The 27,820-nt window shown below is 39.8% G+C and overlaps 1 protein-coding gene across 8 annotated transcripts in view; it reads left to right on the top strand.

Annotated features, from left to right (window-relative positions):
* Positions 1-27,820, top strand: part of klhl13 (kelch-like family member 13) — a 65,876-nt gene that overhangs the window by 20,025 nt on the left and 18,031 nt on the right. For 5 of the 8 annotated variants that reach the window (XM_052121259.1, XM_052121271.1, XM_052121291.1 and 2 more), the window contains one exon: positions 26,161-26,305. In XM_052121259.1, the coding sequence (XP_051977219.1) occupies positions 26,161-26,305 (145 nt within the window). Of the gene's footprint in view, positions 1-15,200; positions 15,690-23,544; positions 23,617-26,160; positions 26,306-27,820 lie in introns of those variants that run through there. The other 3 variants (XM_052121297.1, XM_052121253.1, XM_052121247.1) reach the window with 3 other exon arrangements.

Here is a 27,820-nt window from a genome sequence, read left to right on the forward strand (position 1 = left end):
TACACTTTGCTTCCTCTCTACATGCAACTGCTCAAACACACACATACAATATAGGGCTATGTCATGAGATATTCATAGATATCATGCTCTAAAGTCAGACATGGGCTTGTTTGCACAAATGTCTAAGTAGTCTCTTGTGTGTGGCTGCATTATAGGACATAATTTGCTTTGATAAAAGAATAAGTTGGGATTTTCCCCTATTAATGGACTTGGCTGGTTTTCATGCCAATCAATCACTTTGGTGTCTGTGATGGAGAGAAATAGAAAGTGTGCAAACCACTGCAGTGTATTTAAACGTGTTATTGTGGTTTAATCATCTAAATATAACTCATTAATGCTATGTTTACCCAGAGATCGTCTTTACCAGAATTTGTGTTTGGATATCTTTGTCTTCTTGGATGTACCTGAGCCATACTGACTGATGTCCTTACTTGACTGAAATAAGTTTAATTTATTGACTTTGGGTTCATATGATCCTCTTGGAGCTCATGGAGATCTACATTTAAAGTGGCTACTGCCAGCCAGGGCCCTCCCTCACGCTTTCTCTCATCTGTAATGCACATTCACCCCCTGAGTTCACTGAAGCCCTCTTTTCTTCTCTCAGATACTGCCTGACAACTCCACAAACACACATTTCTCAACCAGATTAGAACAAATTTAAAATTGCTGTGTAATTTCCTGAAATGCAAATCAAGTTTAATTTGTGTCAGTTTCATTCTATTTGTTTTGGTTTTTGTTGAGGTCACATAACCCCAGATAAAATAAAAAAAATATTTTAATATGGACCAAATTAAAGAAAAAGCATAGCAAGAAAGAACAGGACATACCATGCTAAACATCACTGTTGTCTTTGGCTTACCCTCCTTAAAGCGGCAAATCGCTAGCCATTATCTGTAATTTCTTAATGGAGAATCCATAGTAGCCAGAGAGGCACTGAGTTAGAGGTAAAGTAAAGAAAAACATTGAATTTTAATTTGTGAGTGGTTAATTTGTTGTTGTGTCCATTAGCATGCCTCATGCCTACACTGATTACCTACTAATGAAAGCTTCTGTTAACAGATTTCCCTGTCCGGTTTATCACTTTAAACAGTGAAGCATCTGGTCTGAGCAGACAGCTTAGGCACTTAGAGGCTCGGTGACCACATTCACATGCACTTAAGAAAACTGTTTATTCAAGTGTTTTTGCAGAAAGCGGCATTCTGAAATGTCATGTAAACTAAAACTCTGATTTCCTTAAACTGCTTTTTCTTAATGCCTTAAACAGCGTAACACCTTGGTTTCTCTGAGAACGCGGCTTAATGTGGTCATGTAAACACATAAGCGCTGTTCTGATGGGTGTTTGAAGAGTGCGCATGCATGGAACAGACTGGAATAATAAACGTCATAGGACGGAGCCCAACAAGTCAACACAGCGGAAACAATTCCACATTTCTGGGGGTACAGAGGGAAAATCGCATACACTATAAAATATACCCATTTATATGCACCCATGTAAAATATCGACTGTCCCTCGCATTCGGGTACATGCATTGGGAGAATACCGTAATTTTACATAAGAGGGAAACCCCATGACTGCATCGCAATTCCGCTGCAGATCGCGATAGAAGTTAAGGCAACAACTCTGGAATATCTGGAAATAAAGAGTAGCAACTGAGAATAAAATAGCTTTGTGGAGAAATTACATTGCTGTGGAGAAAGCTGACCTAGCTGCATGTATACGGGACTAACTACGTTTACATGGACACCAGAAAGCGGCTTATTCCCGAAAGCAGTTTACTGTGAGAAAATAGCATTCCAGTTTACAAACACTGTATATGTGGCATACTTTTTACTCCTGTATTCATGTGGCTCGGTCAATAAGCAGCTTTCTCCACAGCAATGTAATTTTACCATCGATGCTTTTGTAAATACACACTTTTTACGCATGTGTACATGCGGCTCGGTCAGTAAGCAGCTTTCTCCACAGCAACGTAATTTCTCCATCGACACTTGTGTAAATAACATGTTTGTTATCTAGTCTGTTCCATGCACACGCACTCTTCAAACACTCATCAGAACATCATTTATGTATTTACATGACCACATTAAGCGGTGTTCTCCGAGAGAAACCTAGGTGTGTTAATCTGCTTTCTCTTAATCCCTAAAGTGACGTAAGTAAATCAGAGTTCTAGTTTACATGATGTTTCACAATGTCACTTTCTACAAAATCTTAAGTGCATGTAAACATGGTCAGTGTGTCCTTTTAAAATGTAATTTACTGTATATCTTCTCCATACACTGTTAAAGTAACTTAAGTCTAATACATAATAAGAGGGAAGGTATTGCCTCATTTTTGCTCACAGAACTTAAATAATTTCTGTTTCTAATGTCCCCTAAATCTGCACGGTGCGTTCACTTCAATTGAACGCATTTTACCAGATTTCCATTGTCTACATATTTATTTGTGAACAAAACATTTTCAACCTGTTCTCATATGCTCAAATGTGTGAGCTTAGAAGTTGTGTCACCTGATCAGTGCGATTGGGGCACCAGCAGAATTAACCTGTTGTTGGCCTCGGATGATCTTTCTATCTCAAAACCCAGTTTATAACAGGATCCATAGCAGGCCATATTAACTTTTAAACTGGTTGTCCTGGATGTGTTACTTCTCCTCTGTGTTTTCATAAACATATTTCAGTTTGTATTGCAATGCGAGTGTAAATGTGTGCAAACCCGGTTTTCAAACAGATCATGTTCAGAGAGGCTGCCAACAATGACAAAATACCATCAGTTTGGAAGAATATATGCAGCATCTGTGTCTATAAGCATGTGCACAGATAATGTTGCGGTCTCCAAACTTGTCATTATATTGCTAACCACCTGTCTGTAATTTAATTCCCTGATGAAATGTCATTTTAATCCTCTGTTACTTATGTGTCTTAAATGACAATAAACCACACTTAAGTTTTGGTTTGAATTAATGTTACACTTGTATAGTGCTTTTCTGACACTACACTCACAGTGCTTTATTTAAGGCACTTTTCCTCTACACTTTACGATTCGACTCTCCTCAACTTTGCTTTACTTTTCAGAGCTTGCATTTCCACTGCAGTTTAGTGCCCCTCAATTTGGGTGGGATTATAGGCTGATCGTCATAGTTGCACCACCTCTACTGCCGTGACATCATCTTAAACATGACACAAACTGACCAAAACAATAACACGACTGCTAACTGTTATTTACTAGTTCATTGTGCTGAATAAAGCAGTTGTCGCATGGCGATTTTACACAAGTATAGCAGTTAAATTGGCATGGTTGTTTTAGAAGCAAGCTTCCAGTAGCTGGTCAACTAAATAACGTTAAGCTTTCAAGCAGAGTATAGAGTTAACATAACAAAACATACCATCCTACATCATGGATCAACGCCCAGGACACTCTCCCTCCCATTGCTCGCCTGTTAAGATGGCGTCCATTTGGTCAAACCACTTCCACCTTTCCTTGATGGTTCTGTTGTCACTTTAGTATTTTTTACCATTTTCCTACACTGTTGGTAGGTCCGGTGGTCAGGCCAGCTGACAGTCTTGCCTGGGCCCGGGACAAGATAATCTTAGATGGGCCCCCCCATGCCCAGATCTCTCCTTTTCCCTTGCTCTTCCTCTCCTGTTCCTCTCCTCTGCTCTTCCTCTCCTGTTCCCCTCCTCTGCCCTTCCTCTCCTGTTCCCCTCCTCTGCTCTTCCTCTCCTGTTCCCCTCCTCTGCTCTTCCTCTCCTGTTCCTCTCCTCTGCTCTTCCTCTCCTGTTCCCCTCCTCTGCTCTTCCTCTCCTGTTCCCTTCCTCTCCTCTTCCTCTCTTGTTCTTCTCCTCTCCTGTTCCCCTCCTCTGCTCTTCCTCTCTTGTTCTTCTCCCCTCCTCTGCTCTTCCTCTCCTGTTCTCCTCCTCTGCTCTTCCTCTCCTGTTCCCCTCCTCTGCTCTTCCTCTCTTGTTCTTCTCCCCTCCTCTGCTCTTCCTCTCCTGTTCCCCTCCTCTGCTCTTAATCTCCTGTTCCCCTCCTCTGCTCTTCCTCTCTTGTTCTTCTCCCCTCCTCTGCTCTTCCTCTCCTGTTCTCCTCCTCTGCTCTTCCTCTCTTGTTCTTCTCCCCTCCTCTGCTCTTCCTCTCCTGTTCCCCTCCTCTGCTCTTAATCTCCTGTTCCCCTCCTCTGCTCTTCCTCTCTTGTTCTTCTCCCCTCCTCTGCTCTTCCTCTCCTGTTCTCCTCCTCTGCTCTTCCTCTCTTGTTCTTCTCCCCTCCTCTGCTCTTCCTCTCCTGTTCCCCTCCTCTGCTCTTCCTCTCCTGTTCCCCTCCTCTGCTATTCCTCTCCTGTTCCTCTCCCCTCCTCTGTTCTTCCTCTCTGACGGAGCTACCAAACTCAACTGTTTCTGTCAAAGATAACGCATCACTCTCTCTGTCACCTGACTGCAGCTGGATCTCTCTCCTCTCTGTCTCATCCTCTCTGACGGATCTACCAAACTCAACTGTTTCTGTCAAAGATAACGTGTTGTGTCAGGCTCTTATACTAGAGATGCACCAATTACAATTTTCTAGGCCAATTCTGATTTTAGCCGATTCCGTTGTTCTAACCACTTTACAGCAGACTTCCATTTTTTTATTTTTTATAAAACACCATATACTTTTACCCAAACTGAATAATAAAAACACGTTTAAATGGGTACATTTTCTATAAATGTTTTCATTTTTTTTCTGACATAGCCTACTGCAGTTCTTGTTAAAACATACTAGACATGCAAAATCTGTGCATTTTGGGCACTTTTTGTGTGAAATCATATTTATTTTTTGTCCATCAAAAGTGTGCTTTCACTTTTAATTAAGCATGAGCAGCGCAGCAAAAATAGACTCGGATCTGGCCCATTATCTGTTCACCGATGCCAACAGTGACGCATTTCAGCCGGCTTTTTATTTCTCATCTCCATAAATATATCTAGTAGTAAAGCTAATGCAAGGGCTAGAAATCAATGAATTCTTTGCTAATACTTCCTCGTCATCATGGAGAGCGCAGTTCGCACCGCTTTCTCCCTTCCACAAGCGCGTGCTCTCCGTGGCGTCTGTCGTTGCTATGCAACAATGAACTTGCGCGCCTGTAAAAACGAGCGCGCCGCGTCGCTATTATGAGCTAATATCCAAAATATTTCCATATGTGTCTCTTTCCTCCTTTCTTATCAACAAGTGGATTTACAGCCACCACATCAGCAGCACCGCCGGTCGCAATCTCTCAGCACTTTTATGAAGAGGACGCAACTGCACGCGCTTCGGGCATGCACGCGCATCAAGTACCGGGTTTGAAAACCTGGTACCGTGGCGTGACGTTTAAAACAAAATTAGTACCGACTTGGTACCGGGTCTTTGACAGCACTCATAAACGTTGGCTGCGCTGTTTCTTACCTTGCTCTACGTTGACTTTACTAACGTTAGTTCCAGCTTCTCCGTCACCACCTTTTTTAAAATATTTGTTTAGGACATCTCGAAGGCCTCTATTTTCTTCTTCCCTTCTTCTCTTTTCTTTTCTTTTCTGAGCACCAGACTTGTGACCGGACATTTTGATCGTAACGTTAGCCTACTGAACTTCAAATCAAATGACAACATCAAATTTTGATCAGTGGCCAAACCATTTTTGTTTTGGGGGTGGGCGGGGTTCTTGACCACTATTTCAAGGACAATTAGGAAGAAAACAAATAAAAAGCTTTCATGTAACTTAAATATTAGATATTTTTTCCACAAATATGCCTATTTTATTTATTTTTTAACAATTATTCCATAATTTAATGAGGGCCCAGTTCTGGGCCCCCCCCCCCTACCCTGGGCCCGGGACAACAGACCCGTTTGTCCCCCCCTGTCGGCGGGCCTGCCGGTGGTAGCCGTGTGTGGCCAATAGCTGAGACACTTCCTGAGAGGCTTTTTCGTTTTGCTCATCGCTAACGAGTGGACCGTCTGCACCTCGTTTATTGACCACGGTGTGGTTTTGCGTATAGCCATTTATTTTTTTCACAATTCGAAAGTCGCGTGAACAAACGATACTGTTATCGCTGTTGTTAACTTTAAAACTAGCCGATTAATGTCAAGTGTCGGAAATCCAGTGACGCTGGTAGTGACAATTCTCCCTGACCAATCAGTGATCTGCAAGATTTTGATGTCACATTTTGTATCAACTCAGCTCGCTTGGAACCTCGACCGAGGTGGTACTATCCACAGTAGTGCTGCACGATTAATCATATCACAAGCAATCGCGATGTCAGCCTGTGCGATTATATTATGGCAATTGCTGCAGTTTTATTAAATAAATAATTGGATGTGTGGACGTGACAGCCCATTCTCTCTGAGAACTGTTTTCCCATTTTCTACACTGCTAATAAAAAGATGACCAGTCAGTCTCCGTTTAGGGAGTGGCATTTGTGGTCATGTGAGTTTCCGGTGTTCAGCGTGGAAATCAGGTGAAGATTGATGCCGAGCAGACGGACACTGAACTGGTGGCCAGAAAAATAACACAAACCCAGATCACGGCTTGGTGCTTTGTCTTTATTTCATCAATAATTAAAGTTAATATAATACGGGGAGCGTGGCATGTAAATAAGTACAACTCCAAAACTGCCATTCTCTGTGCGGTCAGAGCTGCTTCAACCAGTCGCGGAAGAGACCCAATCAGAGCGGGAGTCGAGAACGGGAGAGATTTAAATTTCTGCCGGCTGATGCGCACTCTAAAGGTGCGTACACACTGCCAGCGACTTTATCGCTGCAGGTCGCCAGTGGCTGGCGGTGAAGTCGCTAGTGGGTGTTCCCACTACTGGTTGCCTAGTAACGTTTGTAAATGACATTCACGGATGTCATTCCATTGCTGTTGACAGCGAATCTCTTTTCTTGCCACTAAAAACAAACATTTTGGAGGGAAAAGACTAAATATAAATGGAATCAGTACATAAAATGCTTTATATCAAAGATGAATGAGAAACAAGGCGTGCTGTTTGCCAGAGCGGCTGTTTATCTGCGGCGAAAATGCAAATGCCGGTCTGTCTGGGTCCATAAAATCCCCGCGATCTCAGATACACCTTTCCACGCAGGATTTTTCTTAAAAATGTCCTTGTACGTGGGAAGAGACATATCATAGAGCACTGGAAAATTTCTAACAGCAAGAATTAGCCTTTCATCCATCTTTGCGTTACTGCAGGAGCTGAGAGTGAGAGAAGGATCACGTGATTTCTCCCGTCGTCTCTCCTATTGGCTGTCGCTTCCGTTAGTCGCTCCAAAGTTGAACTTTTCTCAACTTTGTCGCGTCGCTGGACACGCCCACATCTAGCGCCAACGGTCGCGACAGCTCGCGTCGCCGGAAGTCGCTGTGCTCGCATTGAAAATGAATGGTATTGAGTCGCTGTCGCGTGCGATGTCGCTGGCAGTGTGTACGCACCTTAACACGGAGACGCTCGTCTCTCACCCCCGCTGTCTGCAGCTCACAACGTCATCATCATGAGATCATCATGATAAGATCAATCTTATGTTTAAAATAACACTAAAATTACAACAACAATAAAACGTGTGCGTGTGTATATGTATATGTGTGTGTGTATATATATATATATACACACACAACAGCAACAGTTTGAGTGATACATCCTGTTACATCCTGCTTAAATGTCCCTGTTTGTTTGGACAATCTTATTTTCGTGAAAATGTGAATGTTCTTATTTATTGTTCTATTTTATTTAGGTGTAATACTGAGAAAATATAAAGTTTGCAGTAATGCAAAGATATTATTTAATTTTGTAAAAATATTTAAATTTGAAAAAACTGTGCATTTATAGTTGTTGATAGTTTGTATGTTTGAGTTGAAAATACACATTTCAGCATTATCAGTAATCTATTTGTGCATTTTCCTTGATAACCAAGCAAGTTGACTCATGATACCATGTGTTTATTATATCGCATTCGCATATCACAATATTAAACTCAATAATCGCAATATGACATTTTTCCCCAAATCGTGCAGCCCTAATCCACAGTGGAGAACCGCCCAAAAAGCGAGCAGAGTCAAGTTTAGTCAATTTGCACCATGCAGTGGAAAAGACCCATTAGTGAACATCCACAACCAGTGTGCAATGATGCAACGACAGAAATGGTGTGCCAGAACTCTCACCACACCAGCTATTGGTGGGGAGGAAAGAGTTGAGTGATAGAGCTAATTTATGGATTATTAGGATTATTATGAATTTGGCCAGGACACTGAGGTTACACCCCTACACTTTTTACAAGAAATGCCCTGGGATTTTTAATGACCACAGAGAGTCAGGACCTCAGTTTAAGGTCTCATCCGGAGGACAGTGGCTTTAATGTCCCCTATACTAAACTGGGGCATCAGGACCCTCACAGACTGCAGAGTGAGCACCCTCTGCAGGCCTCATTAACATATCTTCTAGCTGCAACCTTAGTTTTCCCCAGAAGGTCTCCCATCCAGGTACAGACCAGGCTCAACCCTGCTTAGCTTCAGTGGGCAACCAGTTTAGATTAGAGGTCTGCATCCTGACCCAGGCCTGATGGGACCTGAGAACTGAACGGGTTTCGGTCTGGGATTGGGTCAGTTTTTCAAATAGAACTTTGGGTTGGGTTTGGGTTTGTAATTAATGAAAAAATAAACGGGCTTACCAAACTTGTTAGGGGCTGTTCACACTGAATGTTTTGTTTCCCATTGTTTAAACACATGCTGGAAGAATGTCTTTGACTTCGCAACGTGGCTTGCTTATTCTTCAACATCTCGCGCAGGACCGGCATATTTTAAACACCATGTCAAAACACGGTTTAAACACAGTTGTCAAAGACACTTGAGACACCTGCGCTCCGTTTCATTCTTTGCGCTGCATCTAGATTGTTTTCAGCACAGTTGTCACAAAGATTCAACATTCTAAAAAAGGCTGCATAGAAGGGACTGTTGCATTTTTTCATATCATTCCAGATTTTTCTGCACTTGAAGTTTCAGCGCATAAACTGTAAGGCAATGCTTTATTCCCTTCTGCTCCAGTGTATTAAGGGGCTGCTGTGCCTTGTTAAAAGGATCCAGCCTTATAAAGAATGTAGTTCTCTGTCATTGAGCCACTTACTTGTATTTTTACTTTATCTCTTAAAATGGGTATTATATCAAGTGACCTTACAGTAGCTAAAATCATACAGCTGTTTAAATCGGGTGATACCAGCATATTTACTAACTATAATGCTATATTTTTTTTTACCATGCTTTTCTAAAGTTCTTGAAAAGCTAGTATATTCAAGAATAAAAAAACATATGGATGAGAGCAACATATACTGTATTGCCACAAATATGGATTTCGAAAAAAAATGTCAACTGAAATGGCTCTTTTGCAGCTTGTCCATCAAATCTCCACAGCTTTAGATAACAAAAAAACCTCTCTTGGCATATTTTTAGACTTGTCAAAGGCCTTTGACACTGTCGATCTCAACATCCTTATTACAAAACTGCAAATATATGGCTTTCATGATTTTGCTCTATAACGGCTGGTTGATTTTGTAAAGGACAGAGAACAGTATGTATCTATTAATAAGCATAACTCAAATATAGCTAAGCTGCTTTGCGGAGTCCTTGGAAATTTATTGTTTTTTATTTATATGAATGACCTACCTATAATGTACTTCCTCTTTTATTTGCTGATGACACGTCTTGATTTTTCACATGAAAATTGTATTACACTGATTCAAGAAGTAAATTAAGAGCTATTATCTGTCTCCAAATGGTTTCAGACAAACAAACTTTCTCTTAATTTAAAAAAAAAAATCTAATTGTATGATATTCTGTAATATAGATCAAATGTATTTAAAAGATTAAGCCAAATTATTCGTAGACCATATTGAAATACTGAAGTTCCTTATATCAAATTCATAGGAGTGATAGTAGATGATAAATTAACATGGAAATACTATATTGAACTGATGTGTATTTGAAGTGGAGTCTGTTCATCGATTAATCATTCTTGTATTTTGATTCTTTACTACAGCTTAATTTATCCATATATCATATATTATAATATTGTTTGGGCAGCTACAGTGCATCCGAAAAGTATTCACAGCGCTTCACTTTTTCCACATTTTGTTATGTTACAGCCTTTATCCAAAATTGATTAAATTCATTATTTTCCTCAAAAATCTACAAACAATACCCCATAATGACAACGTGAAAGAAGTTTGTTTGAAATCTTTGCACATTAAAAAAAAAAAAATGAAAAAAAAAAACACATGTACATACACTCACCTAAATGATTATTAGGAACACCTGTTCAATTTCTCATTAATGCAATTATCTAATCAACCAATCACATGGCAGTTGCTTCAATGCATTTAGGGGTGTGGTCCTGGTCAAGACAATCTCCTGAACTCCAAACTGAATGTCAGAAAGGGAATGAAAGGTGATTTAAGCAATTTTGAGCGTGGCATGGTTGTTGGTGCCAGACGGGCCGGTCTGAGTATTTCACAATCTGCTCAGTTACTGGGATTTTCACGCACAACCATTTCTAGGGTTTACAAAGAATGGTGTGAAAAGGAAAAACATCCAGTATGCGGCAGTCCTGTGGGTGAAAATGCCTTGTTGATGCTAGAGGTCAGAGGAGAATGGGCCGACTGATTCAAGCTGATAGAAGAGCAACTTTGCCTGAAATAACCACTCGTTACAACCGAGGTATGCAGCAAAGCATTTGTGAAGCCACAACATGCACAACTTTGAGGCGGATGGGCTACAACAGCAGAAGACCCCACCGGGTACCACTCATCTCCACTACAAATAGGAAAAAGAGGCTACAATTTGCAAGAGCTCACCAAAATTGGACCGTTGAAGACTGGAAAAATGTTGCCTGGTCTGATGAGTCTCGATTTCTGTTGAGACATTCAGATGGTACAGTCAGAATTTGGCGTAAACAGAATGAGAACATGGATCCATCATGCCTTGTTACCACTGTGCATGCTGGTGGTGGTGGTGTAATGGTGTGGGGGATGTTTTCTAGGCACACTTTAGGCCCCTTAGTGCCAACTGGGCATCGTTTAAATGCCACGGCCTACCTGAGCATTGTTTCTGACCATGTCCATCCCTTTATGGCCACCATGTACCCATCCTCTGATGGCTACTTCCAGCAGGATAATGCACCATGTCACAAAGCTCGAATCATTTCAAATTGGTTTCTTAAACATGACAATGAGTTCACTGTACTAAAATGGCCTCCACAGTCACCAGATCTCAACCCAATAGAGCATCTTTGGGATGTGGTGGAACGGGAGCTTCGTGCCCTGGATGTGCATCCCACAAATCTCCATCAACTGCAAGATGCTATCCTATCAATATGGGCCAACATTTCTAAAGAATGCTTTCAGCACCTTGTTGAATCAGTGCCACGTAGAATTAAGGCAGTTCTGAAGGCGAAAGGGGGTCAAACACAGTATTAGTATGGTGTTCCTAATAATCCTTTAGGTGAGTGTATGTATTCACAGCCTTTGCTCAATACTTTGTTGAAGCACTTTTGGCACAAGTTACAGCCTCAAGTCTTTTTGTGTATGATGCTACAAGCTTGGCACACCGATTTTTGGGCAGTTTCTCCCATTCTTCTTTGCAGGACCTCTCAAGCTCCATCAGGTTGGATGGGGAGTGTCGGTGCACAGCCATTTTCAGATCTCTCCAGAGATGTCAATCAGGTTCAAGTCTGTGCTCTGGCTGGGTCTCTCAAGGACATTCACAGAGTTGTCCCGTAGCCACTCCTTTGTTATCTTGGCTGTGTGCTAAGGGTCATTGTCCTGTTGGAAGATGAACCTTCACCCCAGTCTGAGGTACAGAGCGCTCTGGAGCAGGTTTTCATCAAGGATGTCTCTGTACATTGCTGCATTCATCTTTCCCTCGATCCCGACTAGTCTCCCAGTTCCTGTCGCTGAAAAACATCCCCACACCATGATACTGCCACCACCATGCTTCACTGTAGGGATGGTATTGGCCAGGTGATGAGCAGTGCCTGGTTTCCTCCACATGACATGACGCTTTCCATTCAGGCCAAAGAGATCAATATTTTTTTCATCAAACCAGAGAATTTTGTTTCTCATGGTCTGAGAGTCCTTCAGGTGCCTTTTGGCAAACTCCAGGCGGGCTGTCATGTGCCTTTTACTGAGGAGTGGCTTCCGTCTGGCCACTCTACCATACAGGCCTGATTGGTGGAATGCTGCACAGATGGTTGTTCTTCTGGAAGGTTCTCCTCTCTCCACAGAGAAACGCTGGAGCTCTGTCAGAGTGACCATCGGGTTCTTGGTCACCTCCCTGACTAAGGCCCTTCTCACCCGATCGCTCAGTTTGCCCGGGCGGCCAGCTCTAGGAAGAGTCCTGGTGGATCCAAACTTCTTCCATTTACGGATGATGGAGGCCACTGTGCACATTGGGACCTTCAATGCTGCAGACATTTTTCTGTGCCTCGATACAATCCTGTAAACATGCATTGTTAACTGTGGGACCTTATATAGACAGGTGTGTGCCTTTCCAAATCATGGCCAATCAACTGAATTTACCACAGGTGGACTCCAATCAAGTTATAGAAACATCTCAAGGATGATCAGTGGAAACTTGGTATACTTATGTACATGTGATTTTTATTTTTAATTTTATTTTGTTTTATAAATTTGCAAAGAGTTCAAACAAACTTCTTTCACGTTGTCATTATGGGGTATTGTTTGTAGAATTTTGAGGAAAATAATTAATTTAATCAATTTTGGATAAAAGCTGTAACATAACAAAATGTGGAAAAAGTGAAGCGCTGTACTTGCCTCAATAAGATTTTCCAAATCCAAAATACATTTTTGAGAATGATTAGTTTTGCCAGAAGATGCAACTCATCATGTACTCTATTCAGTAAATATAAACTACTATAAATGTTCTATGTGAATATATATACCAGACTTCTGTGTATATGTATAAATATGTAAAACTAATTCATGATTTGCCTAGTGTTTTTCAGAATTTTTTTAAGTTCTCCTCTGACAGTCACTTTTTTATTTCACAAGACACTAAGGACTTACATCTTCCGTTATGTCGGACTTCCCTAAATCAATATTCATTGATATACAGAGGACCTTCTTTTTGGAACAATCTATCCTCATCATTACAATCTGCATATACATTATCTGTATATAAAAAACATCTGAAAAGGACTCTTTAACAACATTTTAACTAATTAACAAAGATTTGTAACATTTTATGCATTTCATTATGTATTTCAATTTCTGAGATTTATTTTGTTTTATTGATACATTTCTACAAATGTATTTCTGCTTAGATCTCAAACTGAAATTCTTATGTAAATGGCACTTCTATCATCTTTGTATTGCAGCTTAGACTTGAAGCTGTGAAGATTCACATTTTTGTTTTTATTTTTTGTTGGTCTTTTGTTTTTGTTTTTTTTTTTATAGGGGAGGTATCTCTATAAGCCATTTTGGCTTCAAACCTCTCCTGCACAATGTTCTAATTATTTTTTTATTTTTATTATTTTTGTCTTTTGTTGTGTTGTGCAAATACAATAAATAAATACAAATGTGTATGTTTACGGTTTCAGTACTGTTACAAATGTTGCCTATATGCTTACATAAAATATAGCCTATTGCAACAGTAAAAATCTGATGGTATCGTTGGAGCCGGGCCACGCGGCCTCGTGAACAGGTCGGGTTCCAGTTTCATTTTAAGGCCCATGCAGACCTCTAGTCTAGATATGATGATTGCTGCTGCTGCTGATGATTAGAAATATTGACTTGCCTTGAAAAGCAATTTGATATCATGTCAGTCCACTCAGTGGCCATCTTTGGAACGCTTCTAGGCAGATATTTCCATGGATAAGTGGCATAAAAGTACAGCTTCTATCTACTTGAAAGGGGAAAGACCAAAATCTCAAACTATCGGTCAAGATTACGATATACAGTAACATATTTCAAAATCAGCAGTAAATTCTGAAAACAATGGCATTTATAAATTGTGCTTCTTTAGCTCAGATCAAGCTTAAAATTATTTTTTTTTCACACTGGTACAGCTGATACGCATACCCACTTTATTGTTGGCTGACCAGCGAAGTCTGTATCTAAAAGGTGATTGGCTCTTACATGTGAGGTGGGACTTCCATTTCTACTCCCATTTGCCTTTCCTGTTTCTTCTATTTATTTTAATACCAGTGGTCTGTTTCTTCTAAATGGTCTCTGTTGATATTTATTTGCTTCAGAGTATCTGTATTGATGAATGGAAAACATAACTGTGATATTAGCACATCTTTTGCTGTAATTCTATATGGCTCTCTACTGTGCAAATGTCTTGGGCACATTAGATGTTTCACAAAAACATTTATTTTAAGACTGCTTTTTTATATCTTCTGCTTTAGTGTGTCAACAGGAATTATGAATTTTAGATTGCAACATTCCATTTGAATAGAAAAAGACCAAGGAGCCCTGGTAACACCAAATAATGATTTGGTTTGTTTTACATTTTGCTTCACTTTGTATGACGTTAAATGACTAATAAAATCTGTTAATGTCATGAATATTTTTTATATCTCAATATTTTTATTATTAAATAACGTTATGCACAAGTTCCTAACGTTGCACAATAGCCTACTGTAACTAAGGGGCAAAGATTGGTCACTCAGCTCTTGCGTGGTGGATAGAACAAAAAAAAACGAGAACGCAAGTGCAGCGCGAGGTCACTTTCAAATATTGTTTCGCAGCCAGAATGTGATTGAGCTAGTGAAAAGGCATCTGTTCTGACATTTGTCAGTATTTTTAACGAAGACGGACGTAATCGCATAAACGAGCGCTTTAGCTTTCTTTCCCTCTGTGTCTCCTCATTGACATGTAGGCCTACTGTCACGGCAGCGGGTGAAGAGCCCCGCGGCGGTGTTAATGCCCTGCTCACGCCGCCTGGCTGGAGAAGTTATGAAAAGACTTGTCTTTGGACATCAGTGGCGAATACTTCACCACATATATATATATAATTATTTTTTCTTTTCTTTTTTTAAGAATAGCACTTTTATTTCCCCACCACCACCGGCCTTGCAGTCCTGTCGTATTTTATGCCAGCTCATTAAACTCGCGCGCTCCTCCTCTCTCTCTTCAGTCAGTCTGCACTATAGCTGAACATCTAGTGCCCCGACCGCGCATGCTCTTCTTCTGTGCACTGACCGGACGCGACGGTGCCTATTTTTTTTTTATACCCTCCCTTTTCCGTTCTGTCCATCATCATCATCCCTCTCTCTTTCTCAGGAGATGATGCTCCATGGTAAAGGCACACCTGCTTTTCATCTCTCGGCTTAGGCATAGTGCCATTTCTCTCGTCTTTCTGCCAGCGTTCGCTGAGGTATTCCAACAGAGCTGCCTCAAACCGCGAAGAGTTGCGTCGGAAGCAGCGCTGCCTCTTTAGCGGCTGATCCTCATCTTTATTCCTTTTCCTCCTCCCTGTTCTCGGTCAGAGCTGTCGGGGATGGAAGCGCGCGCTGGTCGCCTCTTCATGGACTCACTCTCTGCAATTATTACCGCTCACGCTGTCGCTCAAAGGTGCTGACTGGAAAAACATGCCGTTGAAATGGAAAAGCGGTTCGCCCGTGAGCTGGAAATTCCCTGTGCCCGTCCTTAAAACGTCCAGGTCCTCTCCACTGTCTCCTGCATACATGTAAGTAGCTGTATTATTAACGAAGATATTTTTTATTTAGTTTTTGTCATTGGTGGCGCGTGTGTGTTTATTTATTTTTGTCTTTATTCATTCACTAGGATGCTGTTTTAGGGTCGGTCTCTCTGTCGTCTCCCCTCTCTCCCGTTTCTCTGTAACTAATTGTTAACGTTTGCAGAGCTTGTTTGTAGACCTGAAGGCGAACAATGTTTAAGGTAGACCGTGCACCGTCCCATGTGCTGCATAAACTAGCGATATTTTCACGGCCCCCTCGTTTTATTTTCCTCATGCATTCTCTCTGTATCCGCCTCACGGATCTGTATATATGCTGTAGTGCCGGCAGGGGCCGAGATAACCGACTGAAGCAGTCTTTTGTCCTGACGTGTCGTGCGCCCTGGATTTGAGCGCTTGTATTGTGTTGGGTGGGGGCACGGTGGGCTGCTGAAGGATGCAGCACTGATGCTGGATGAGACATGACCGATAGCACTTCCACTCGGCTTATTTCTTATTCCGGCTAGAATTTACCGTGTAAAGGCAGGTTGTTTGGGTTGCATTTTGGACTAGGAAAGCCGCAGTTCCGTTTTTAACGAGCTATTATCTTTGTGTAGCAGAATATAAATTATATAAAATGTAAATAAAAGCTCACTCGAATGCTCTTCATCTGTCCATGGATCATCCAGCATACAATCGAATAAAACATATAAAGGAATATTCCAGGTTCAATACAAGTTTAGCTCAATCGAAAGCATTTGTGGCATAATGTTGATTACCACAAAAATCAATTCCTTTAGAAAAAAAAATCAAAACAAATCTAGGGTACAGTGAGGCACTTGCAATGGATCTGAATGGGGGCAATTTCTGAATGTTAAAATACTCGCGGTTTCATAAGTATAGCCACAAGACATGAACTGTGTTAACTGTTTTTAATCATGTTTAACATGATTTTAGTGTGAAAATCACTTTATAACTTTACACCGAAAAGTATTTTAATCAATATTACAAATTGGTTTCCATGACAATGTAATGTTGACAAACCCTTAACTGCTGAAGTGACTGTATAAATGACAATTTAAACAACTTTACATCTTAAATAATACACAAGTTTTAACAGAAGAATTAATGCAAGTGCATTTATAAAATTATAAGCATCACGTTTAAACACTTCAAAAATTGGCCACATTGACTTCCATTGTAAGTGCCTCACTTTAACCTCAAATATTTTTCATCATTTGTTTTTTTAAGAAAAGGATGAATGAGTCAAAGTAAATTATTGTGTTAGTCATGATCCCACAAATGCTGCTGATTAAGCTTAACTTGTATTGAACCCAGAACATTCCTTTAACTATGTCTAAGTATTAAGTGGAAAAAAAATAGATAATCTGATTTTCTAGCATGATCTAAAAACCCAAAATGATCGGGCCTGGTTAGCTCAGTGAGTAAAGGTGCTGACTACCACCCCTGGAGTTGCAAGTTCGAATCCAGGGCATGCTGAGTGACTCCAGCCAGGTCTCCTAAGCATCCAAATTGGCCCGTTTGCTAGGGAGGGTAGAGTCACATGGGGTAACCTCCTCGTGATCGCTAGAATGTGGTTCGCTCTTGGTGGGGCACGTGGTGAGATGCCGCAGAGAATAGCATGAAGCCTCCACACGCACTATGTCTCTGCAGTAACGTGCTTAAGCCACGTGATAAGATGCACGGATTGACCGTCTCAGATGTGGAGGCAACTGAGATTCGTCCTCCATCACCCGAGGCGAATCACTATGCCACCATGAGGACTACAGCACATTGGGAATTGGGCATTCGAAAAAGGGGAGAAATAATATTTAAACTAAAGTTATCTGCATTTTAGAATCTGCCTGTGATCTAATAATAAAATACTGCTGGTTATGTCACCTTTATTTATTTGAGATCTTAAAAATACAAAATCTCCTCTGGCAAAATTCTGCTGATTGAAATCCTTACAAAGTTTAAAACCGTGACCAACTTCCTCTAAGAGCAGTTTGAGAGTTAACTGTGAAGCAGGGAGTTTAAGGCTCTGTTCTCTCGTACTAATCATCAGTCTCCGTCTGAAAGTGGTTTTGCTAGTACAGTTCTAAGTCATAGGCAGAATCCAAAAAATGCCTTTGTTGGCTTTATTGTCGTGTTACTAGTTTCTTTCTCCCTCTGTCTTTCTTTATGGAGCTCTGGCCAGACCCATAACTCTAAATTTCCATTTGAGGATCAATAAAGGATCTGTCTAGCTATGTGTCTCTATCTTTTCAGATTTTTACAGTTTTGGGTTCCCAACCCTGCTGTAGCCCATCCCAGTAAAACCTTTAAAGTCTATTTGTACTTCTTTGGCTGTGTGTTTTGATTACAGGGTGAGATGTGGTCTTTATATTTCTCAATGGGAGGAGAGATGCCTTTTTTTTTGGTGGTCTATGTTTGGAATTGACTGAAAATATAAAATAACAGTATATTGTAGCCACCAGTTGTTAAAAAGTGTACCCTACATGTGTGATGGCAGCCTTTGTTAAAAACTGAACTAGTGTGAGTTAGGTGTTTGGAGTTGTGTACAGAGAATTGTACCTGGGGTTAATGCAAAAGTGTAGGAAAGCTGTGCAATCTAAATTAATATAGGTGTGTGTGTGTGTGTGTGTGTGTGTGTGTGTGTGTGTGTGTGTGTGTGTGTGTGTGTGTGTGTGTGTGTGTGTGTGTGCGTGTATGCGTGTATTTATCACTTTGTGGGGACCAAATGTCCCCATAAGGATAGTAAAACCCGAAATTTTTGACCTTGTGGGGACATTTTGTTGGTCCCCATGAGGAAAACAGCTTATAAATCATACTAAATTATGTTTTTTGAAAATGTAAAAATGCAGAAAGTTTTCTGTGAGGGTTAGGTTTAGGGGTAGGGTTAGGTTTAGGGGATAGAATATAAAGTTTGTACAGTATAAAAACCATTATGTCTATGGAAAGTCCCCATAAAACATGGAAACACAACTGTGTGTGTGTGTGTGTGTGTGTGTGTGTGTGTGTGTGTGTGTGTGTGTGTACTCCTAAAAGTATTACCTCACCCCTAAATGTATCTGCTACCTGTAAGGATATTTCGCTCTGTAGGGTGAGGGAGTCCTCCCTTAATACTCACTAAGATACACACAGGAAATGCGTGGACCGAGTGAGGTCAAACAAATGCACTTCACAGAACACACACACACACATCTATGGAGATGTTCAAACAACAAAACCTTAAAAATCCATTCTTGAATTAGTGAATTGAAGGATGAACTCCTGTTCTTGGGCTTCAGATTTAGAGTGATGAGGAGTGACAGCCGGAGAGCTTCTGCTGCAGGGGGGAGAGGATGATGCATACACATGTGTTTGTGTTGACACAGGTAGCGATGGTGCACAGTGATGGCAGATGACCTTGGCCTTATTTCATATTGTGCTTTCCCATGCCTGACATTTTTGAGACACTGTCCTCATCTATTTTCTCCAATTTTCTTTGTTTGTGTTATACAGAGCTGAAATTAATTATTTGTTTTGCTGCCAGTCGTTGTCTGTGTTTTAGTCTCCTGTGAAGACAAAAATTACAGCAAGAACATACTTTGTTCACCCTTTACATGTTCACCTTTCACATTGGATTCTTTCCATGCTCCAGCTATTCTGCTCTCTCTTGTGATCTCAGATGAAAGTAATGGGTGTGTTTGACCCCTTCGAGGGCTGTTTTATTAATTTTCTTTTTTTCTTTTTAAACCTTTTTTTCTTTTTTCAGATTTTTGTGCAGCAACTCCCAATCAATATTCAGTATGGAGGAAACAACTAGCTGTTTTCTAGAATGCTTTGCATCCGTCCAGCTATGATGGTTTTAGTCCATCATTGCTTTGGTCTTACGAACGTAAAGGGTTGGCATTTGTGAAGGGATCCTGTGAAATAATATCATCACATTACATGATATATTATGAATTTCAGTGCGCATACAAATTGCAATACAGTAAAAGTATTAATCTTTTATTAAAACTGCAGTAAGACATTTGTTTAAAATCAACCTTTTATTTTCACAACTGTTAAAACATCCTAAATCTACACTCTGTTCAAATGTATGTGCCTATCTAAGTAAATATTTGTATTGTTTAATGTGCCAGTTGCATGTTGTGATGAAATGGTTTACCAATATCTTACAGTTTCAACTACCCCACCTCTAATTTAAAGATCATTTTCTGACAATTTTACTATTTTGAAAATCAAGATTTGCTAACCTAATCAATTTTGCTTGATTTGTTCATGTCCTTTGTTGTGATCTATATTGAATTTAATAATACATGGTTACATTTCCACAGTATATTTATTACAAACAGCCTGTAGCTAGCAATCCTTATCAAGTGACCTCATCAGCCCCCTCTGTGCTACATGGTAACACAGTGTGGCATGTCAGCATATTCTAAAATTAACTTTTTGCCACACCTGCCAATGGCAAGTGAAAAATTACTGACCATAAATATTTATTCCTAATCATAGGTGCGTCCCAGACCGCACACTTCTGCACTATTGGATGTCATTTTGTAGTGTAAGTAGTGCAAGCAGTATGTTTACACTGAAAATGTAAAGTGTACTTTAAGTACCCGAATTATGCACTTTTTCAACTGTCAAATCTAAGTGTGGAATGTTGGACACTTTGTGCACTCAGAGCTTGCGGCTTGCCATCCATATCGGAAGGGGCAGTGTTTCCTGGCTTCTTTGCTGGTCTAACAAAACAGTTGTAAATAATGAAGAATGTAACAGCTATTGAAACATCTGTGAAGTCAGCACCTTACAAATGTTAGTTGAATGCTTAACATCACATCACGCTGTGTGAATATGTATGTTGTTTAAGATAAATGTGTTGAACGGAGGTCCACTAATGCGCTAAAGCTACCGGCAACAGATCACTTCATTTCCGTCAGCTCTTAAAAGACGAACTTCTGTGTAGTAATTATACACATTGGATTATATACAGGTAGACCTAACTTTTTTCTTTCCTTGAATATTTATCATAAATAGCTCAGGTCACACTCACACGCTGTCACACACAGCATCATAAAAGAGAAGAGACGGTCCCTGGTGAAACGGCACCTGCTGTAATAAAAACATGAAGACTGAGATTTTGATCCTCTTTTGTTTTTGTGGCTTAATGCAAGGAGTATTTAACACTTGTTGGAGAAAAAAAAAACTTTATGGATCCCATATTAACCTGGTGGTAATTTTTTAATTGAGGTGAAATTTGTTAGAAGACAAATTAATTATAACAAAAAAAAATTTGTAAATAGGTTGTATGTCTTTGATATGAATCACGCACATCTTTTACATCAGCGAGTCTCAGACAATCTTACATTGTATTTTAAGTAATAAAATCAGGGTCCAAAGTTAAAACAAAACCGCCAGTGGTCACTTTATTTGAAACTGCAAAATTACATGATTTAGGTCAAATTTTAAACGTTCTATATGTAAGATTGACAACAAGCATTTTAAGTGGGTACTGCAGTCCAAATTCAAAATATTGGAGAGTTGTCTGCCTCCGCCCAGACTCTAAGCCCATGCGGGTTGCCAGAATGAAGACTTGCAACAGGATCCGTTTGAAAGGATTTCTGGGCTTTAAGCTGACTCCATCTTCCAAAGGCATCTCCAGTATTTATCCTTGTTTTACTACGCCTCTGGTCATGATGGTTTTTAGATGGATGTCAAGGCTTTTTAGGTTGGGTGGAATATGTTATCTTTGATTTACTTCGTTTGCTGGCTTCTGTGACTGCAGCACGCTGTGTTGTTTGCCTGCAAACGTGTTCAAATCTGGCAACCTGGCAATGTCAAAATACTATTTGTCAGTGGGCAGTGGGCGGGATCACACAGGCCAAAACTTAAACAGAAATTCCAGCCAAAGTCTACTTCAAAGTAGAATATACTGGCTGTAGCATTGTTGTCGGAGAAGACAGGATTTCATCTTTGCATGTTTCCTAATTCTCTAATGACATATTATGGTCATTTTATGATTTAGTACAGTAAAAAAAATTACATATAGCACCTTAACTAATCATAACCTGATGATAATCAGAGGTTTTTCTAATAAGCCTAAAGATCCTTTTTCTCCAGAGAAATTGGCTAATATCTTGTTAAGAGTGACACCTGACCTGTAAATTTGCAGAAGTATTGTATGAAAGGGAAAAACAGCTAAATATTGTCATAGGGACAAAAAATGTTTTTTGTTGGAAATAATGCAAAATACATTTATGTTTGTTATTTATGTATTTAATATTTTTTCAATTTTCCTATAATTGGACATTGAGACAAAGTCAACATTGGACCCTGCATGTAAAGTGGCAGTAAAGTTATTGGCCAAACAGTTTTTACTCCCATTTGGCACTTGGCGAGTGTTCACTTTGGGCCCTACATGTAAGTGTGTGATAAAATGTATGTGATTATATTGAATAAGTCTGTACTGCAGCAATATAACAAGTCAACAATGCGCTTGCCAGTTAGAGATTTAATGTTTCCTTGTCAACGTAAGCTAAACTCACACACCTCTACTGCTGCCTCTGAGCATCATCTGAGAAATAGAAAAGAATTAAACCATGATACACACACACACACACACACACACACACACACACACACACACACACACACACACACCATACATTACCTTATCAAAACCATATACATCATGTAATTATGTATATCATCTAATACATTCCTCCAACATTAACCTGGCGGAAGAGGAAAAGAGGAGGGTGACAGCTGATTTGTCACACTTCCTCTTTCTGTCCTACCATCGCTTTTTTTTTTGTATATACATAAATTCTGTCGTGTATATGAGTTATGGTCTGTCATCTCTTGTCAAGTTGTCTTAATCAAGGCGATGCATTTCCACAACTCTACAATCATCATCATCTAATTTATCAGACTAATTGAAAGGCTTCAAAGACCAATCTAAACTGATGAGTGAATTCATTCTCTTGTGATCTTTCTCTGTCAGTTCTGTTCTTTTTGAGTGTTTCGATTGACATTTGTCACTTTATATTTCTTTATCAGACTGTGTGTCTGTTAGAGGTCTCCACAGGCTTTAAGTTGAAGCCCAAACCCAGCCTGTACCAGAGAACATCTGACCTGACCTGATCCGGCCAGTACTGTTGCCTACTCTTTTTATAATTTTTTTCTCCAAGCTAGTAAATTTGTTGCAATAGGCTGTATTTTATGTAAACCTCATAGAAAACATTCCAAACAAGTAACGATACAGACGGGCTGGTTTGAGTATTTCTGTAACTGCTGATCTCCTGGGATTTTCACACACAACGGTCTCTAGAATTCACTCCTAATAGTGCCAAAAACAAAAAACATCTAGTGAGGGGCAGTTCTGCGGACGGAAATGCCTTGCTGATGAGAGAGGTCAACAGAGAATGGCCAGACTGGTTCAAACTGACATAGTCTACAGTAACTCAAATAACCGCTCTGTACAATTGTGGTGAGAAGAATATTATCTAAGAATGCTATTCTGAGATGTGGGTTGGTGCTGTTTTGGCGGCACGTGGGGGACCTACACAACATTAAGCAGGTGGTTTTAATGTTGTGGCTGATTGGTGTGATATATATATATATATATATATATAATGATTGATAGATATTTTAATTATAATAATATTTTCGTTCATTACAAAACGGACCCGAACCTGGCCTGCAACCCAATGGTTTGTCAGGCCCTGTCAGGCTTAAGTTGGGTACCAGACCTCTTGTATCTGTCTGTGCACTTATAAGATTGCGCCTAAGCTTTTCTCCGTTTCGTGTGTGTGTTTGCATGTATTCTCAAAGTGCACGTGTGTTTAGTGATTTCTATATCTCTCATTGTTTTTGGCAGCCACCAGCACTCGTTTGTGGTGTGGACCACCCACTCTCTGCTTGCTGCATCTCCAACTTATCACCTGACAGGGTAATGCACCAATCAGCTATGTATCATGTGACTGTGACTCTGCCTGCCATTTTAGTCTCCTCCTTTTTTACCATAGAAGCTTCTCATTATCTGCTAGTGACTTCCTGACTAGCCTGTTCCTTCCATCTCAGCTCTGTAGGACTGGAATTGTCCAGGTTCCTTTGTTACGCTTTTTTTTTTTTTTTAAATACTTTGGTCATGATACAGAACATACTATTATTCTGTGTTGTGATAAACAGATTATTGTAACACATTGTCATGTATTTACAGTATGTTCTAATAATGTATTCATTAATATGACTGTAATAAAATCACAACAATAGCATCCTTATCTGTTAACATTATTGACATGCTTAGTCTGGATTCAGATGATGCACCTCAAATCTCAGCTGCAGCCTCCAAGATGACTATTCTCAAACTAGCATCTTAAATGCAGTATCTTATAATTTCAGAGGTAATGCATAACTGGCAGTGCCATGCATCAAAGATAAGTGGTGCCATTGTATCATTTCAATATCGTGACTAGTATCACATTACTATACAGTTGTTGTTGTTTTATCTTTTTTGTTTTTTTGTTCCTTCATTCCTCTGAGTTATGCTACAACAATCAATTATTGATCCCAAAACCCTTTGTGTTATGTAGCTCTTCATCCAAGTGGATTACTTTGTAAACATTTATGAATTATCTTTTTACTTTTTCAAACTAATAGAACTTGATGCTACTTGTCCTTCACTTCAGAACCATGAAATGGATTTGATTGTGCTGACCTAAGAGGTATTTCTCTTGTCCAGGGTTCTCATTCATAATATATCTGGAGTCGTTTTCTAAGGTTTGAGTATATACTAAAAATGAAGATTTATAAAACTGTACATACACCGTGTCCTGCACGATATTCTGTAATCCATCTAAAGTTATCTTTGCACACACAAAATTGAGGCACCATCCTTGTTTTGGCCCACAGTAACCATAAGAGCATGTTCTATCAATTTTTAATTAGTTTATAATTTTATTTGAATATAAACATGACCACATATCAGTAAATTCACTTGTAGAAACAATGGCGTAACAAAAGGAGAGGCTTTTAAAGACTTCAGTCAGGCTCAAAAATAGTCTCTCTCTCTCTCTCTCTCTCTCTCTCTCTCTCTCTCTCTGTGTGTGTGTGTTAAAAATAAAAAGAATGCAAGTTACAGCAGCTGTCTACAACGCTGCTTCACTGTACAGTCACGGCATTAAACACATCTTCATGTTGCGAACCGATAAGTTCTTGAAATACAGAATATTTTACAAGCTGTCAGTAACAACACAAAGTTTGAAATCCAAACTGAGTGCAAACGGAAGGGAATATTGCATGAATGAGGAGAGCTGACCATTTCTTTTACGTTTAAAATATATTGGCTGAATTGCAGCTGCATTGGCTACCACGTTGGGAGGGTCATTGCTCTGGGGTTAGTGGCCAAGTTGTAGAACCCCTTTTTGGGCAATGTTGTGCAGTACTGCAATGCTGAAAGGCTTTGTTGTACTGTACAGTATTCTACCTCCTAACGAACTGAAACATGGAATCATTACCCTGACAATGATTTTTATTAATCTTGATGTTTAGAAGTCCTTTCATAAGTGAGACCCTATCTGTTTGCTAGGTGGTTTTAGATGTAATTGTTGTTGTTTTTAAAGTAGTTGTCATTAATAGCCCCCTATTCTTTGAAGCACAGTTCCATTAAAGAAGAGTGGTAGAAAATATAAATATGTCTGAATAAAGACTGTTTTCTGTGCCTCTGTCATTTGGAATCATGGATAACCCTAATTTGTTCTGTCTTGTTTGCTCTTTTTCCATTAGGCTTGGAAAAAAGGTCCAAATATGGGCAACCTTAATAAGCCTGCCTGATGTTTATTTATTTTTTTATAGATGTGTCCTAAAAAGTCAGGTTTAAAAGAACTTTCTTCATAATCTTCCATCAAATACAACTTTCTTCACATCTGAAACAACTTTCCTTTTTAGCTGATGTCACCAGTCCCTCTTATTTTTCAACTCCTCTCCAACCACTATTATTTCACTCAAAAATATGTCACATTACAGAAATGATATGGTGGCGAATGCTGTTTCATGCTCCAGACAAGGTTTTCTGATAAATACTGATTAGGCTCTTTAAAATGAGTAGCCTCTGTAAAAATGACAAGACTTTGTTAAAAAAAGAAGTTATGATTTCTGAGAATCCTTAAAATGTATTTTACCTTATATCTGTTGTGTTAAACCTCTGTTTGAAAGTGGGGACAATAACATTCAAGATGTTGTGTTTTGAGATCCAAGTCTTGAACATTGTTTTGTTGCAATGTGTTTTCTGTTGTTGGAAAACACTTTTTTTCTTCTCAAGAGCACTGTACTCATGTTTTGAGTGAAGAATCGAACGGAAACACATCACATTAATCGATATTGCAGTGCTTTGTTTATACCCCTTTCAGACATGATCAAGTTTCATTCTGCATTTTAACCCTCTCTCTCTCGCTCTCTCTCTCTCTCTCTCTCTCTCTCTCGCTCTGATGGACAGATCACTGGTGGAGGATGATGACGCTCAGATGATTAAGGTGTCACTGGGATGCAGTGAAATGGGACTGTCCTCCCAATTGCAAGCCTCAAAAACGGGAAACACACGCTTCTTTACCAGCAACACACACAGCTCTGTGGTTCTACAGGTGAGTGTGTGTTTTGTGTGTTTGCGAACATATTTAATGTCATGATCAGCATGTGGGGCATCACCATCTGCCACTACGGCATCCTGCCACAGACGAGTGTTTGTAAGAAACTGTGAAGGTCATCACTGCTGTTACTGGCAGTCTGGCTTCAGCTCACACACATACATATCGTCATCGTTATCGGTGGTGGGCGGAGCCTGATGTTCAAGAGAAAATTCATTAGCACCTATCTGTAGGTCACTTGACATGTGTCAGCGTGTGCTTGTGTGAAACAAAAGTCAGAATTAAATTGGAATTTTCCAAGTGAGTTATTGCAAACAGATCAGTAAGTGTAGGTCAGCAGTAAGCTGTGGTTACTTTGCTAACTTGTGGGAAACTGACATCTGCTTACATTCACTAAAAATCACCTTGGGACCAAACATTTTTTTTAATCTAATGCATTGAAATTAAGGCATTTTTAAGTCTTGAGTGTTCAAATACTTTTTGGTAAATGTTCTTCACTTTTATAGTGCTTTTATAACCTTAGCCGTTTTCAAAACGCTTTACTCTGTGACTCATTCACACACACACTCACACACACCAATGACGGCAGAACTGCCATGCAAGGTGCTAGCCTGCCATTGGGAGCAACTTGGGGTTCAGTGTCTTGCCCAAGGACACTTCAGCATGTGGAGTCATGTGGGCCAGGAATCGAACGGTCAACCCTGCGATTAGTGTCCGACCCCCTCTACCACATGAGTCACAGCCGCCCCAGTTTTTTTTGGGTTGAATAAATGTATTTATTGTCCATTTTTTTGCATCTAGGTGTTGATTTGTTTGGCCTGTAGGAAATGTGTTTGTATGTGTTTGTTTCATGAGTTTTTAGTCATCTGCAGTGCAGAGACATCCTCTCTAGCATGCAAGGATGTTCACTCCCTGTTTACATGGGGGAGAAATAAAGAGGATGTCACGCACACAGACATGCATGATCTCTTGATGTCATTGGCAGTGACAGTTAACATTGCCACAATGAGGTCACACTATTGGTTTCCATCACAATGACATTAACAGCTGGCATCCATCACCTGATTGCGATCAGCATTTGGGATACAAATAGCTACTGCTGCAAGAGGAATACATTTTGTTTGTAAACTTCAATTAGATTTACAAGTAGATTTAATTTGTTTAGTAAATCAAAATATGAATAATGATCACTATCATTTAAACATATTGTGCATGTATCAGTATTGATGACATATGAAAATGTATAGATTAATTCCACAGCACACACTGCTGAGGTTACACAAACATTCTTCACAAAATGATAGCACATTTTACAAAAGTGGGTGTAAAATGTGCTATCATGTAGATACAAGCATACATAGTCTGGCGTTGGGGAGGAAGGCAGAACTGTTACCATGGTAGCTGGTTATCATGTCTGAGATGAAGCGGCTAAATTTCAGTTTAAATCTGTCACATTGCACATGTGTCCTAAAGCGCAGCAGCCCTTGTCCTCTCCAATATCACTAGCTGCTG

Source organism: Xyrauchen texanus, chromosome 4, assembly GCF_025860055.1.
Source record: "Xyrauchen texanus isolate HMW12.3.18 chromosome 4, RBS_HiC_50CHRs, whole genome shotgun sequence".
NCBI classification, from domain to species: domain Eukaryota; kingdom Metazoa; phylum Chordata; class Actinopteri; order Cypriniformes; family Catostomidae; genus Xyrauchen; species Xyrauchen texanus.